This window comes from Malaclemys terrapin, chromosome 6 (assembly GCF_027887155.1).
Source record: "Malaclemys terrapin pileata isolate rMalTer1 chromosome 6, rMalTer1.hap1, whole genome shotgun sequence".
Taxonomy (NCBI): domain Eukaryota; kingdom Metazoa; phylum Chordata; order Testudines; family Emydidae; genus Malaclemys; species Malaclemys terrapin.
The window spans coordinates 89,510,594-89,525,708 of record NC_071510.1 but is presented as its reverse complement, the minus strand read 5'-3'; the positions used below and the strand labels follow the sequence as shown (position 1 = coordinate 89,525,708).

General features: G+C 43.5%; 1 protein-coding gene across 2 annotated transcripts in view; it reads left to right on the top strand.

The window, feature by feature from the left end:
* Positions 1 to 13,675: 13,675 nt before the first annotated feature.
* Positions 13,676 to 15,115, top strand: part of AP3B1 (adaptor related protein complex 3 subunit beta 1) — a 272,041-nt gene continuing 270,601 nt past the window's right edge. For both annotated transcript variants that reach the window (XM_054031900.1, XM_054031899.1), the window contains exon 1: positions 13,676 to 13,917. In XM_054031900.1, the coding sequence (XP_053887875.1) occupies positions 13,787 to 13,917 (131 nt within the window). In that variant the 5' untranslated portion in view covers positions 13,676 to 13,786. The remainder of the gene's footprint in view (positions 13,918 to 15,115) is intronic.

Below are 15,115 nucleotides of genomic sequence, written 5' to 3'. Positions count from 1 at the left end.
CATAGCCCTGCCCATGCTGCACCTCTTTCTGCCCCAGCTCTCCTCCAAGGCCCCCAGTGCTTGCTCCTCTCCAGCCCTCCCCCAGTCATTCACTCTTAAGGCAAGAGGGGCAGAAAGGAGCGAGAGGCGGGTGGGAAGCACTCTGGCAGAGGGGCCTCAGGGGAAGAGACTGAGTGGGAGTGGGGCCTCAGGGCAGAGTGGACATGGAGCACCCACCAGCCAAACCAAAAATCAGTGCCTGTGCTCCCTGTGGTGAGTCTGAAGCCAGAGTGTGCTGTGAACTCAGGTGCTGTTCCTAGGTTTTTCTGTATAGATCAGGGCTGATTCAGGTTGCTGTGGTGCTGAGTCCCCATGTCTGTCCTCCCTGTCCTCAGCTGAGCTCCCTCCCTTTCTCTAGCCTGCTGGGGCAAGTACTGGTCCAACTGAAAATCCTCCCACTCACCAGCATCTGCTCCTCTGTTCAGTGTCCACATAGTGGGTCACAACCAATACCTTGTCTTTGTTTTGGAGTGATACTCCCACCTGCCAGGGGGGCTCAGTCCTCCCATGACCAATCATCAGATTCTCTTCTGGAGTGATGCCTATCTGCTCCAATAGGAACCAGGCATTTCATAGTCAATCACTTGCAGCCATCCCAGGTATTTAAAGCAATTCCCACCCCTATAATAGGAGTTGATATTATAGTGAGAAATCCAGGGAGTGTTGCACTCTTCTCCACCCTGCCAATCAGTTGGGGAGGGGGGGTGGAGAGAAAGCTGTGCACCACTCCCACAAGGGAAATAGGACTTTGTGTAATTCTTTGTAAATAAACAGGATTGCACTAAAGAAATACCCGACTTGTACCATCAATTTTGCTTCCTAATGGAAACAATCTTGGAAAGCTGTGAATGCTGGCTAACTGCTTGGGGCAAGAAGGGTGTTCTTCCCTGAGGGTACCTCGGAGAAGAAGATAGTATAAATACAGCCTGTTCGCCCAGCAGGGGTGAATCAAGCTCCCTGATTTTATATAACAGTCATTGCTGATAAAAAGAGAGAAAGAGAAGCATGGACATTATAGATCACATAAGCAAAATTGTTTCTAAAGAGTATGTTTTTCAGAGGTTTTCATGAGTTGTCAGGGAAACATTTTATCAAAGTTTGAAAGGAAATCCATTGCCACTTTCAGCTTGGTTACCAGCTGCTGGATTGATCTCCTCTTTGGAAATAGTTATACCTATAGCAGAAAGCTTTTTCCTAGAGAGCTTCTGTAAGAAAGCTTATCTGATCTGTTGGGCAAGACAGAGTTCAGACTACCACAGGTTATGAAATAGAACTCTATAAAAGTATGAAGTGATATTTTTCTCTCCAGTTTTCTCTTTTCTATATTTCTTTCATATGAGAACAAATCATTGAAATTACCTGGAGTCTAAGAATGAAAAGTTGAATTTTTAGTTAACTGACTCAGGTATAATCTACACTTAAAAATTAGATTGACCTAGCTTCTTTGCTCAAGGCTGTGAAAAATGTCATGCCTTGAGTGATGTGGTTAGGTCGACCTAACCTGCAGTGTAGATGTAGTTAGGTTGACAGAAGAATTCTTCTGTTGACCTAGCTACTGCCTCTCGGAGAGGTGGATTAACTATAACAATGGAAAACCCCCTTTCATCAATGAAGAAAGTGTCTGCTCTGCTGTGCTACTGCAGCACAGCTGCACACTGTAGCTGTGCTGCTGTAGTATATACATACCCTCCGAGAGAAAAGGATTTCTGTATGACTCATAGGAACTGTTTGGACTAAAGTATTGAGTAGTAGAGTTAAACTCCATTGTGGAGCACTGAGATTTCCTTTCATTTCTTTAGAGAGGGAATTGAGAATGGGATCTGATAAGATAAATAAGGCTGAGAATGCTAAGGGTCATTCATTTCTTCTCAGATATTTACAGGAAGCTGTACACACATTCCAACTTGTGGAAAGCACAGCGAGAAGCCCAGGCTCAATAATCATAGTACTTGGCTTTTATACAATATTCTCCCTCTAGAGATCTCAGAACTTTTTCCAGAGACAGATAAATATCATTATTCCCATTTTACAGGTGCAGAAACTGACAAACAGAGGTGGAATGACTTGCTCAGAGCCACACAGCCTGTTGGTAGCACAGCCAAAAATAGGCCCACGTCTTCTGACTTCAAGCCCACTGGACCATATTGCCTTGGTAGAAGTCAGTTCATAACATCTAAGAGTGATTTGTGCAAGTTAAAGTATATGTGCTTTCTCCGTAGCAAAACTTTCCACTAGCAGGGACAAATATTAGATCTGAGGTTCCCAGTTGTGATCTATGGACAACTATTGGTGCGTGGTCTGTGGAGAGCTGGCTTATCACATGGTGCTGACTCCTCCTTTTCAAATGCTAAATTGCATTAAAAGACATCTAAAATTACATTAAATACTTTTCTAATGCTACTTTTTCATGTCCTTGCTATAGTTGCCATAGGGATTGTGAACGGAAGGTGATCCACCAATCTCTGTATTAAAATGTGGTCCACACTATGAAGAAGGTTGGGAATGTCTGTGCAAGATAATTTTTAGTAATGTGATTTCCACATGTTGAATTTTTATTTCAATTTCCTTTGCTGTACAGTCTTGTACACGTTAGTAAATATTAGAATTACAATTTCCTTTGTATCATTTTTAAGAGGCTTGTTAACCAGTATCATGGATAATGTGACATCAGAGTCACTTTCTTCTGATACTGAACAAGGAGCTTAATTAAATAAGGAAAACAGTGTTATTGTTAAAGCTTTTTTCTCTCTCTCTCTTTCACTGTAGAGCTCATGCATAAAACTTTCCCCTGCCTGGTTTCCAGGAGGGCAGGTGGGAGGGGACAGTGGGGTGAGAAGAGGGGGCGGGGGGAGTTTGGGATGTGCAGGACTGTGGTGGCCAGAGAAAGAGGCGACTTTCCCCAGCTTCAGGGCTGCGGCTGCCGGGGAGAGATGGCCCTCCTTCCCCGCCTCAGCTCTGTGGCTGCTGTAGTGGGGGAGAGACCCCCCTTCTTCCCAGCCCCAGCTCAGGGGCTGCTACAGCGGGGGAGAGACGGAGAGACACCCCCCTTCCCAGCCCCAGCTCGAGAGCTGCCGCAGTAAGGGAGAGAGGGCTCATCCATTGCATTAGAAAGGTAAGACTACTGATATTAAAATATAAGTTGTGAGCTTTTATTTGTAGAACAAAAAAAGTTAATTTTTTTTATATAGCGCTTTTAGCCAAAGCGCTTTACAAAGTTAGCTAACGGTACAAACAACATTTGGAAAGATCATTAAGTGGTCCATCGAGACCCTCAGCAATTTTCAAGCAGTCCGTGAAAGAAAAAGTTTGAGAACCATTGCCGTAGAGATAATTGGTGCATTACTAGCAAAATTGTTCTGATCGAATTAACTGGGCAAATGGAACGGCCTTTGAATCACAGCCCCCAAAGCATAGAAAAATCATTGTCTTATTCCAAGACAAACCAGACAGACTGTACCACAATCGCACAATTTTGAATGTTCCTTTCAGTTTCAGGCTACATCACATGCTCGAGTCTTGAACAGACATTGCACTGAGATGGCTGCAAGTGGAGTCTGTAACAAAAAGCTTGATTAAATTTCTGCTAGTCTGAAATTACCATCTGTGTATCCAGTGTTGTTTCCAAGATAAATCTTTCAACTTCCTCATTCTTGATCTGCCAAGAAAATAATTTATTGGCCTTTTCACCCCATTCATATACAAGTGCACTTGAGTGTAGCAACTGCGTACAGACCTGATTCTCAGCCAATTTGTTACATTCCTCCCAGAAACCATTTATAAATTATCAAATATTAGAGAAGATTTTCAGGTAGGGCAAATAACTGAAGTGTTTCACCCTTAGGAAAATGTCAGAAGTAACTGTTCCCTGGCTGTCTGCACTCCTTTTCTCATTCCATTACTCATCCAGCAATAGCCTCCTCGGTGTTTCTCCTCAAAAGCACAATAGAGTTGGTATGGAGTCTTCTCTTCTGCAGCTATTGCTCTCTGAAGGAGCTAGTCTATATTTCTGGGCCTCATTAATTCTCCATCTCTTTTCAAAGCTTTTCTCTAAACATAACTTTCTCCCATGCCTATACCTCTTAATTTTAATCTCCAGCAGCTTTCATGTTCCATTTTAACTTTGTGGGGTAGATCCTCTCCCACAATCTGGACCCTTTGCATCCCTCAAATTGTGCAAAGGGGCTGAAAAGCAGGTGGCTCTCCTCAGCTGGAGATTCTCCTGGCACAAGGGAGTCTCCAGTGAGAATAGCTTTGTGATATGCCACCCACTGGGACTTCATGGAACAAGGAATATGTTGAGTTCAGGGGTGGGAAAGAAGTTGGTGTATCTGGAAGACAATGCGCTCCAGTAATCCACAGAGGTGGAAAGCCCCTTAGCATTATATCCAGTCAGTGTATATAAGAGCAGTCCCTAAGTTGTACTAGTCTGTGCTAGGTCTGGTGTAGAACTGACCCCAAGATAACAAAGGTGAAACTTACTTCCTTGCAGTCCCCTTCCTACAGCTACACCAATTATCCAAAATTATTCAGTGAATAATTTCTCTAATTATTGCTGCTTAAGTTTCTTTACAAGCAGCTGACTCTGAGTTTTCTATATTCAAAATTAAAGTTCTTTTGACTGGACTTACAGGTCACATGGTATGTTTATGTTCCTTTCTTGAATGAGTATAACTCTTAAATGGAGTATTCTTGTGGCTCTGTTGATCCCAGGATATTAGCAAGACAAGGTGGGTGAGGTAATATCTTTTATTGAACCAACTTATGTTGGTGAGAGAGACAAGCTTTCAAACTTACACAGAGCTCTTCTTCAGGTCATTCATATAATAAGGTTTCCAGTGTGAGTAGTTCTCATTATTATAAATTTGAAATTCTTTTTTATGACAATTTTCTAATGAGTCTATGAATATTCCTATCAGACAAATATTTGCAAATATTCATGGAAAGTAAACACAGAGAGGTAGTGCAGATGAAACTTAAGACTGTAATGCAGAGGATTAATTGTTTTAGTGCAGCAGTCTGAAAGTAACACCACTACTGGTGTTTGGCTAAATAAGGAACGCATTGAGAGATGTTTGTACATAAGGTTCAGAGAATGCAAAGGCTGAAGTCATAAGTGGAGAGTGATTTTGTTTCAGAAATTCAAGACTGATGCTTTCCTTCTAATGCTCCTCTAGATGTGTGATGCAGAGGGTGGCCAAATCACTGGACCTTATGGAGCTATGGCTTGGGGAGCAACACAAAGAAGATAGGCAGATAAGCAACCATGCACCTGAAACCCTCATTGGCCATAATGGGTCTTTCTAAATTAGGATAAAAGGTGTTTTTAAAAAATGTTAGCTAACACATTTAAACTAATACATTTTAAAACATTATTGTAAACAGGGCACATTTATATTATAATGTATTAGTTGAGGTGAACTCTAGAGAGGAGCCTTGGGTTCGCCTCAAGCAGATAATCTTGTCCACCTAAACATGTTATAATACAATTTGCCTTGTCTACCCTAGTATTTTAATAAGTGTTCGTTAAAATGCATTAACACATTTTTGGAAAAAACACCTTTATCCGAATCTATACAGATTCTATTAATGGGTTCATAGATTTCAAAGCTAGAATGGACCATTATGATCATTTAGTCTGACCAGTATAACACAGGCCATAGACCTTCCCCAAAATAATACCTAGACCATATCTTTTTTAAAAAAATCCAATCTTGATTTAAAAATTGCCAGTGACGGAAAATCCGCCATGACCCCTGGTAAATTGTTTCAATGTTTAATTGCCCTCACTGTTAAAAATGTAGCCCTTATTTCCAGTCTGAATTTCTCTAGCTTCAACTTCCAGCCATTGAATTGTGTTATATCTTTCTCTGCTAGGTTGAAGAGCCCATTATTAAATATTTGTTCCCCATGTAGATACTTATAGGTTGTAACCAAGTCACTCCTTAACCTTCTCTTTGTTAAGCTAAATAAATTGAGCTCTTTGAGTCTATTACTAGAAGACATTTTTTCTAATCCTTTAATCATTCTTGTGGCTTTCCTCTGAACCATCTCCAATTTATCATCCTTCTTGAATTGTCAACACCAGAATTGGACACAATATTCTAGCAGCAGTTGTACCACTGCCAAATATAGACGTAAAATAACCTCTCTACTCTGATTCGAGATTCCTTTGTTTACAGACCTCAGGATTGCATTAGCTGTTTTGGCCACAGCATCACACTGGGAGCTCATGTTCAGCTCATTATCCACCATGACACCCAAATCTTTTTCAGAGTCACTGCTTCACAGGATAGAGTCCCCTATCCTGTAATTATGGCCTACATTCTTTTTTCCTAGATGTATATGTGTACATTTAGCTGTATTAAAACATACATTGTTTGCTTGCACCAAGCCCAGTTTAACAAACCATTCAGATTGCTCTGAATCAATTTTGCTCTGAATCAGATTGTCCTCTTCATTATTTACCACTCCCCCAATTTTTGTGACATCTACAAACTTTTACTTCAATGTAGCTGGTCGAGGTCAACCTTCAAGGGAAAGCTAAGGATCTTAGGGCTAACTTTACCACTTTTCACCTTGATTGTGCTGGTTTAACCTGCCTCAACAATAGGGAGAAAGTCATGGTTCGTTAATATATGTTAGCCCTAAGCCTCAACTTCTAGACAAAAGCCTTGGACATAACAAGGTTGTTTGCTGTTCTGTCAAAGCATTTCTTTTTTCCTTTTTAATGGTCTTTTTATGTAAATGAATTAGGCTATGCTTTATTGATTCAAGGAAATCTTGTACAACATTTTTATCCCGGGATCAGTTCCACAAGAGACAATTCATATTCCAATGGCACTGCATGATAAACAAAGAAAGCCAGTTATGAATTTGTGTTACTATCTGATGCTTAATATTTATCCCTTTTGTATTTTGTCATTTGCTTGAGGATAAAGTACACTAGACCTCATACAGCAGGTTTGAAAGTTGATTCAAACATTTTAAAATCATTATACAGTACCTGAGCCATTATCTATGACAACTGTTGCTGGGATTATGTTACTAGTGAATATAGATTTCCTATTTGATATGGTGCTTGATAGGATTTTCAATATCTGGAAAGATGAAATAATAATCAATAATGAACACATAGTTCTTTCTATTACAGTGAAATGAATCAGAGCCCAGCAGATTTGCAGGCTTTATTCCAAATACCATTAGCACCCTGCAAGTGCTGCACAGTAAATAATACCATTGGCTCTTTTGGTTTCAATAATATTTAAAACCTGCACTTAGTACTCGTTTAATATTTTAGTATTGAGCCAGTAAATAGTTTTGAGTCTATCCTTTAAATTTCTCAGTTCCTAGACATTTCTATTTAGCATTTTCTAGGTCTCTGTTTCATGTAGACATGGGGGCATTATCATTCTGTTCATTTTCAGTAATACTTGTTTTACATGTTCTAGTTTATCCTTGGACAGAGGCATTACTTCCGTGAACACTAAGCAATGTATAATTTGAAGATCACTTTCTTTAATTATAGGTCTTCATTATTTTCTGTTTCCTGTTTTCCCCCGTCTTTGCTAATTTTTTTCTTTTTGACTTTTTTTGCATTCTATTTTTTTTAAAAACTCCTCTTCCTATTCCCCACTTAGCCAAAGACACCATGCTGCATGAGGTGGAAGTATGGGGGTGGTGCCATAAGATCAGACGTATGCTTTTGTGGCTTAGCTGAGTGCCATGGAAGCAAAGCAGAGAAGCTTTGGCCTGTAGGCTGTAGCACTGTACCGGTGAGCTGCACTTGTGTGTTGCTTCCTATTTAAGCAGAGATGGAAAGCAGGTGGTGTTCAAAGAGCAGTGCACTACTTTACCCACAATCACAAATGTACATTTCATTAGGGAGAAGCTGATTGAGGGTCATGCAACTTTTACCAGTTCACTATTCTCATCTGCCCAGCAATTCCCCTGGACTAATCTGGGGCTCCCACAACTGAGCCCATACTCCAGATTAGGAAACACTGCTTTAGACAAAATCCAGTGTGTAGGACAATAGTTCTCAAATCAGACTTGCACATTAACAGACTGTACATCCTATTTTTAATCATCACAGAATTAAAATCTTTAACACTCAGGCCTTCGTGTCATATAGTTGCTCACTCTTCCTCACTGAAATGTGGATGAAAGAAAAAATTAAAAACACAAAGGATTGGATCCGTAAATACCTGTAAGTGATCTTCAATAGTAGGATGGGTCAATCAGAAATGATCAGCACTGCAGCATTTAATAACTTAAATTTCCTCTGTTAAACAGGGATTGAGTTCCTTTAATTTTTTAAATAATCAATTTATGTTAACACTATCATTATCTATTATTGAAGATAACCGCAGAACATTTTTTCCATAATTTCTCATTACAACAATAATATATTCATAATCTGGTCTACAAGAGGGCACCAGACAAGGATGCTCAGATTAGCTTAGTTAGAAATACAAAATGCACATGAATTAATTTAATGTCAAAACATGAAAAAAATACCCTTCTGCAGATTGCACAAAGTTATTTTAGCTTTATTAGATAACAAGACATTAATTTGTAATAAATAAAATTCAGATGTTATAGCTCTTAAATGCAGTTAACAAGCCCCCATTCCACAGAATCTAGGGAGATACAGTATAATTAAAATTAATTTTAGGGTACAATGTTCATTACATAGTTGTTTACAGCCTATGCATACAAAGGTTAAGAAACTGTGTAAGTTACAATATATCATACAAGTAGCAGTTGTGGAGAAGTAAAATAGAAATGAACTTTCCATGGATAAAATGGCTTATTTCAGGGAAAAACTTGAGTGTGTGGGAAACTCAGAGGCAGCGGATCTGATTCTTTACTGCCTTCAGCCTTGTCTAACCATTCCTTGTCTAGTCACTATGTAGTGAGTGGGAAGTGTGTATAAAATGCCACCAACAATTAATATAAGTAGAGAATTCTGATTGGGTGGTATTTTGTATGTGATAATATAACTAATTATAAATTTTTGCATTCACTTTGCAAAGATGCAAATTACCAAGGTGCATCATCATCAGTGAAGAGAGAGCCAGAAAAATTAAGATACATTGTCTATGGTCAAGCACTAGCACTTCTGTGCCATATCCCAGTCTAAACCTTGATAGAGAGAACTAAATGTAGTAACTCAGTCTCCTAACATGACTGTTTTAAAAGTATTTTTACAGACGTTTCACATAAAGTTTCCTGTATCAGAGGGGTAGTCTGAATCTGTAAAAAGCAACAGCGGGTCCTGTGGCACCTTTGAGACTAACAGAAGTCTTCTGTTAGTCTCAAAGGTGCCACAGGACCCTCTGTTGCTTTATAAAGTTTCCTATCCTCACTTTCAAGGCCCTTCCAAGCTCCGCTTCTCTGAACTTATCTGCTTGTGTGTCTTTTTGCGTCATGCTCATATACTCTGACAATGATGTTAGCCTTGACAACGTCTGCTTTTTCCACATCCATATGTTTTCTTCCACTCTGCCTAATAACATGCAAGACAATTGCCCTCTTCTTCCAATCCTTCCTCAAAACCTCCTTGTTCCATGTCTCCTATAATAAAATGATAGGTAATTTGGTATAGTTGAGATATTTCTTATTAATGACTAAAATAAATGCACACAGTTTAAGTATTTAAAAATATTGGAAGGGATATAAACCCTTAGACATCGGGCATAAGCCAGTCTCTGAAGGAGCTAGAAAAGTCCTTCCCTAAAGGTACAGGATGGGTGAGATTATAGCTTTCATTGGACCAACTTCTGTTTGTGAAAGAAGCTTTTGAGCTACAGAGTTCTTTTTCAGGTAGTTTATTCCATAATTGCCCACAGTACTAGGTTTATAATGGCACCAATGGTGCCATGCCCAGACTCAGATGGGACCCTGCTGTGTGAACTGTGGCTTGGCCCTGTCCCCTGCTCTGCCCCTAGGCCTCACCTGGCCTCTTCCCCCTGAAGTCCCACCTGCTGCTTGCTTCTCTCTGCCTCCATCCCCACTGCTCGCCCCTCTCCACCTCGCCCCTCTCCACCTCCTCCCTCTCCCCCCCATGCAAGTAACGAGTGGGGCCTTGCGGGGAAGAGGCCAAGCAGCGGCGGGGCCTCAGGGTGGATCACAGGGCCCACAAAAGATTAATCCGGTCCTCATTACCCATTTCAGCATTTCTTCCCAGGGTGGCAGGTTTGTATAATTTTTGGTGGTGCCCAGAACAGGTCCAAGTTCCGCCTCCCCCTTCTCCACCTGCCTATGGCTCTGGGAGGGAGTTTGGGTGTGGGAGGGGTGCAGGCTCTGGGAGGGAGTTTGGGTGGGGGGGTGCAGGCTCTGGGCTAGGGCAGCGGGTTGGAGTGCAGGAGAGGGTGCAGGCTCTGGGTTGTGGTAAGGGGTTGGGGTGCAGGAGAGGGGTGCAGCGCTTACCTTGGGTGGCTCCCAAAAGCAACCCGCACACTCCTCTGGCAGCGGCTTTTAGGTGAGGGGGCCAGGGAATCTTCGTGCACTGCTGCCTGCAGCCGCCGCCCCCGCAGCTCCCATTGGCACTGCGGAGTCGGCGCTTGGGGAGGGGACAGTGTGCGGAGACACACTCACCTCCCTTGCTCCCGCTCCCCCGCCCCCCCCGGAGCTGCACCCCGGGGCTGCAGGGACATGCCGGGAGTGGTCCGGAGCGAGGCTGGGCAGGAAGCCGCCTTAGCCCCGTGCACTGCTGGTGGTGGTGGTGGCCTCTGGGGACACTCCGGGGGAGGGAAGTGGGGGCGGCAGATGGGGCCGGGAGAGAGACCTGGCCCTGAACATTGGTGGAGTCAGGCTCCCGGGCTCTGAATATTCCTGGAGCATGGGCACCATGAGCCCATATAGCTTGCCACCCATTTCTTCCTCCTCCCTTTGAAAATATCTATTATTGGTCACTGGCAGAAACAGGATACTGGATTAGAAGAACCACTGGTCTGAGCTGATCTGGGAATTCCTATCCTCCTACATTTGTCATGCCCTTTACACACTAGTCAAAGATAAACATCAGGGTCCCAGAGACTTGTGTGGGAGCACTGGATTAATAGAAGGAGGCAGGTGCACTTGTTTTTTCATGCTAAGATTACTGCATAAGGTAGAAGGCTGAATGCATTAGCTGATAATAGTTTTCTTAGGTCACAATCCTGCAGTGAACTATACACACAGTCCTGGCCTTCACTGGGACTCCACTGAAGCTCAGTCCATGTTTACACTATAAAGTTTGGTCAATGCAAATTACATCAGCATACAGCCACCAAAGTTAGCATATTGTGTGCATGAATACTTGACTGCTTGAGTCAGGGCTGTGTGTACTCACTGGGAGTGCTTGTGTCAATGCAAAGTGCAGTGCACCACAAGTAGGTATCTAGTGTGCCACCCCACACTGTTAGACACAATGCCTTTGGGGAAATTTTTGTAATGTTTTAGGGTAGAAATGAGTTGTACAGCAATCTCTGGGAGCTAGGGATCAAGTTCCCATCATGCAACTTTCTCCATCCCATAATGCCATCCATATTCTATATTGTTCATGCTTTTTAAAATAAATCCCACAAACCCACACACCACTTTTTGCTGTCCACCCTCTCTGACAGAACCGAGCTCTGCACTATTCTCATGAATGTTGCAAATACCTAACACACAATCCTCAGATATTTACAGACAAAGAACTGCAACAATGGGAGACATGATGATTTCTTCAAAGACAGGCTGCTGAGGAAACACCATGAGGAGTACTTGTGGCACCTTAAAGACTAACAAACTTATTTGGGCATAAGCTTTCGTGGGCTAGAACCCACTTCATCAGATGCATGGAGTGGAAAATACAGTAGCAGGTATAAATACACAGCACATGAAAGAGTGGGAGTTGTCTTACCAAGTGAGGGGTCAGTCTAATGAGACAATTCAATTAACAGTAGGATACCAAGGGAGGAAAAATCACTTTTGTAGTGGTAATGAGTGGCCCATTTCAAACAGTTGACAAGAAGGTGTGAGTAACAGTAGGGGGAAATTAGGTTTAGGTTTTGTAATGACCCAACACTCCCAGTCTTTATTCAAGCCTAATTTGATGGTGTCGTTTGCAAATTAATTCCAGTTCTGTAATTTCACGTTGGAGTCTGTTTTTGAATTTTTGTTGTTGAAGAATTGCCACAATTAGGTCTGTTTTTGAGTGACCAGGGAGATTGAAGTGTTCTCCTACTGTTTTTTTAATGTTATAATTCCTGATGTCTGATTTGTGTCCATTTATTCTTTTGTGTAGAGACTGTCTGGTTTGGCCAATGTACATGGCAGGGGGGTATTGCTGGCACATATCACATTGGTAGATGTACAGGTGAAAGAGCCCCGGATGGTGTGGCTGATGTGGTTAGGTCCTATGATGGTGTCCCTTGAATAGATATGTGGACAGAGTTGGCACTGGGGTTTGGTTCCTGGGTTGGTGTTTTTGTTGTGCTGGTGAGTATTTGCTTCAGGTTGGGGGGCTGTCTGTAAGCGAGGACTGGCCTGTCTCCCAAGGTCTGTGAGAGTGAGGGATCATCCATCAGGATAGGTTGTAGATCCTTGATGATGTGCTGGAGAGGTTTTAGTTGGGGGCTGTAGGTGATGGCTAATGGCATTCTGTTATTTTCTTTGTTGGGCCTGTCTTGTAGTAGGTGACTTCTGGGTACCCTTCTGGCTCTGTCCACATATCTATTCAAGGGACACCATCATAGGACCGAACCACAACATTGTATTCACCCACAAAAACTTACGCTCCAATACATCTGTTAGTCTATAAGGTGCCACAGGACTCTTAGTTGCTTTTTACAGAATGAGAGAAGCACTGGAAGAGAAAGCAGCCATCACTGTCTAGAAACCTGCAACGCAGGAATGCACAGCTCACTCATTGCAAGCCTGGGGCTTTGGAAGGCTGGTTCATTTGTAATAGAGGCTTCCAGGATGCAGTGAATGAGATTAAATTGCAAGGCCCGTGGGTTTTTACTACGAAATCGTTGTTCATACGGGGCTCACTGGTGGATCAAGGCCTAACTGAAATACAGAAGGTAACCAAACAGCACACAGTAGGAATGCAGATTCTGGGAACACCCTGGGCTAGTACTGGCACCCACGTGACGATTTCTGCTTTAAATATATTATTTTTGACCTGACTGGGTCCCTTGAAAGCCGCTGCAGGCAGACGGTAAACGGGCGCGGCAGGAGGGGGCGTGCAGATGGGGGCAGTGATCCCCGGCGCCCCAATCCGTACGGTAGCCCGGGGAGGCCATGGGGACGACGGTGCGGCTAGCCAAAAATAATACATTTAAGCATAAATCTTCACTTGGACCAGACTGTTCCCTTCCGCTCGGGGCCGGACCTTGCCGCGGGAAGGAGACTCCTCCCTTGTCCCCCATCACGGAGATTCCGATTCTCCCCTCGGGGGAGAAGGAGGCGGCTGAGGGAGTCACACCACACGCTCACACGCCGCCGGGTCACGCCAACAGCTTGGGCGGAGCCTCACGCGCCGCCTCTCTTTCCTTCCGGGCCGACGGCAAATGGGTTGCCATAGTAACGTTAGAACTCTGAGACTGGGAAAGTTCCGCTTCTGCAGCCCCGCCCCATCATGTGACACCCCACCCCCTTCGGCCCCAGCCGCTGCCGTTAGCTTCCGGGAAGAGTCCGGTCCGGTGTACGTGGGCGCGCGCGCGTAAGTGCCGTTCGGCAAGAGGGCAACCGGCAGGTGAATAGCCGCAGCAGCATGTCCGGGAGCAGCCTTGGCTACAATGAGCAGGGCGGGGAGGCGGCGACGGAACAGGGGCAGGAGGCGACGCCCACCACAGCCCCCTCCGTCCCTGCGGCCTTCGGGCTCTTCAGCAGCGACACCAAGAAGTAAGGGAAGAGGGGAGCGTGGCGGTTGGCGGAGGGCGCTGCAGGAGGGCGTGCGAGAGTCCGGCATTGGGGCGGAGTGGGCAAGGCAGACGGTCCGGGTGGGGGCATACACTGACTGTTACCGCGCTCCTATGCCCAACTGCGTATGTTGAATGAGACTCCGCTGGTTGATCGCCACAGACCCACTTACTTAGTACACAACTTCTAAAACAACTTCCCTGGAGAGCTGTTTGCGTGAACTAACTGCCCCAGGAAAACAAAACGATGCAAAATTAATGTACCCTGGTGGCAGGTACTGTTTTTAGAACCAGTCGCTACCTGATGGTACAGGCGTTTCTGTGCACGTTCTGAGTGTGATAGGTACTATCCAAAAGGGCTCTTGTAGCAAATCGGTGACTACCATTTTTCTGATTGCCGTATAAAACGTTTAGTTACTGTGTCTGTTTAAACAGTTGATGTCTTTTGTTAATAGATAACAGAACAAAAATACACTTTAAAATTGTTTTAGTTTTAAACTGTTTTAGGTTGTAGTTCATCAGCAGTTTTGATGCTTAAAAGCTAGTGAAAGATGAGTTTCTTTTTACAGGTAAATAAGCGCTCCAAAAAGTGCTAGTATTCTTACGGGGACACTTGTAGCTATGAGGTTTAAATTAGACAGCTCTATAGGTTGGTGTTAAACATAATGTGGAAGATGCTGTGTAGTTTTGCACAGCAGTTTCAGGACAAAACTGAGGAAATAGAATATCCTTGGATTTAGCATGGAGACTGTGTGTAAACATACTGGTACAGAGTGTCTGCATCCTCTTAAACAAACAAATCTGAAAGACAAGAAACACATCGCTTCCCGGCTCTTTGATCTCTGGTCAAGTGAAAAATTCTTTAAATAGCAGAGTTCAAGAAAGACAAGGTGGGCCAGGTAATATTGTTTATTGAGTCAACCTCTGTTGTACTCCTGAGGGAGTTCTGTGCACAATGTTATGGAATTGTGCAAAATTTATTTGTTAATAAATAAATGTGGAGGTCCAGCATGACAATGGGTAGCACAAACTACTGGCTGCATGCATAGGCACCAACTTCCCCTCTTTTCCCTGGGTGTGACCCCACCACTCCACCCCTTCCCCCACCCCACTCCACCCCTTCCATGAGGCCCCACCCCATTCCAACCCCTTGCCCAAAGTCTCCACCCCTCCCTGCCCCT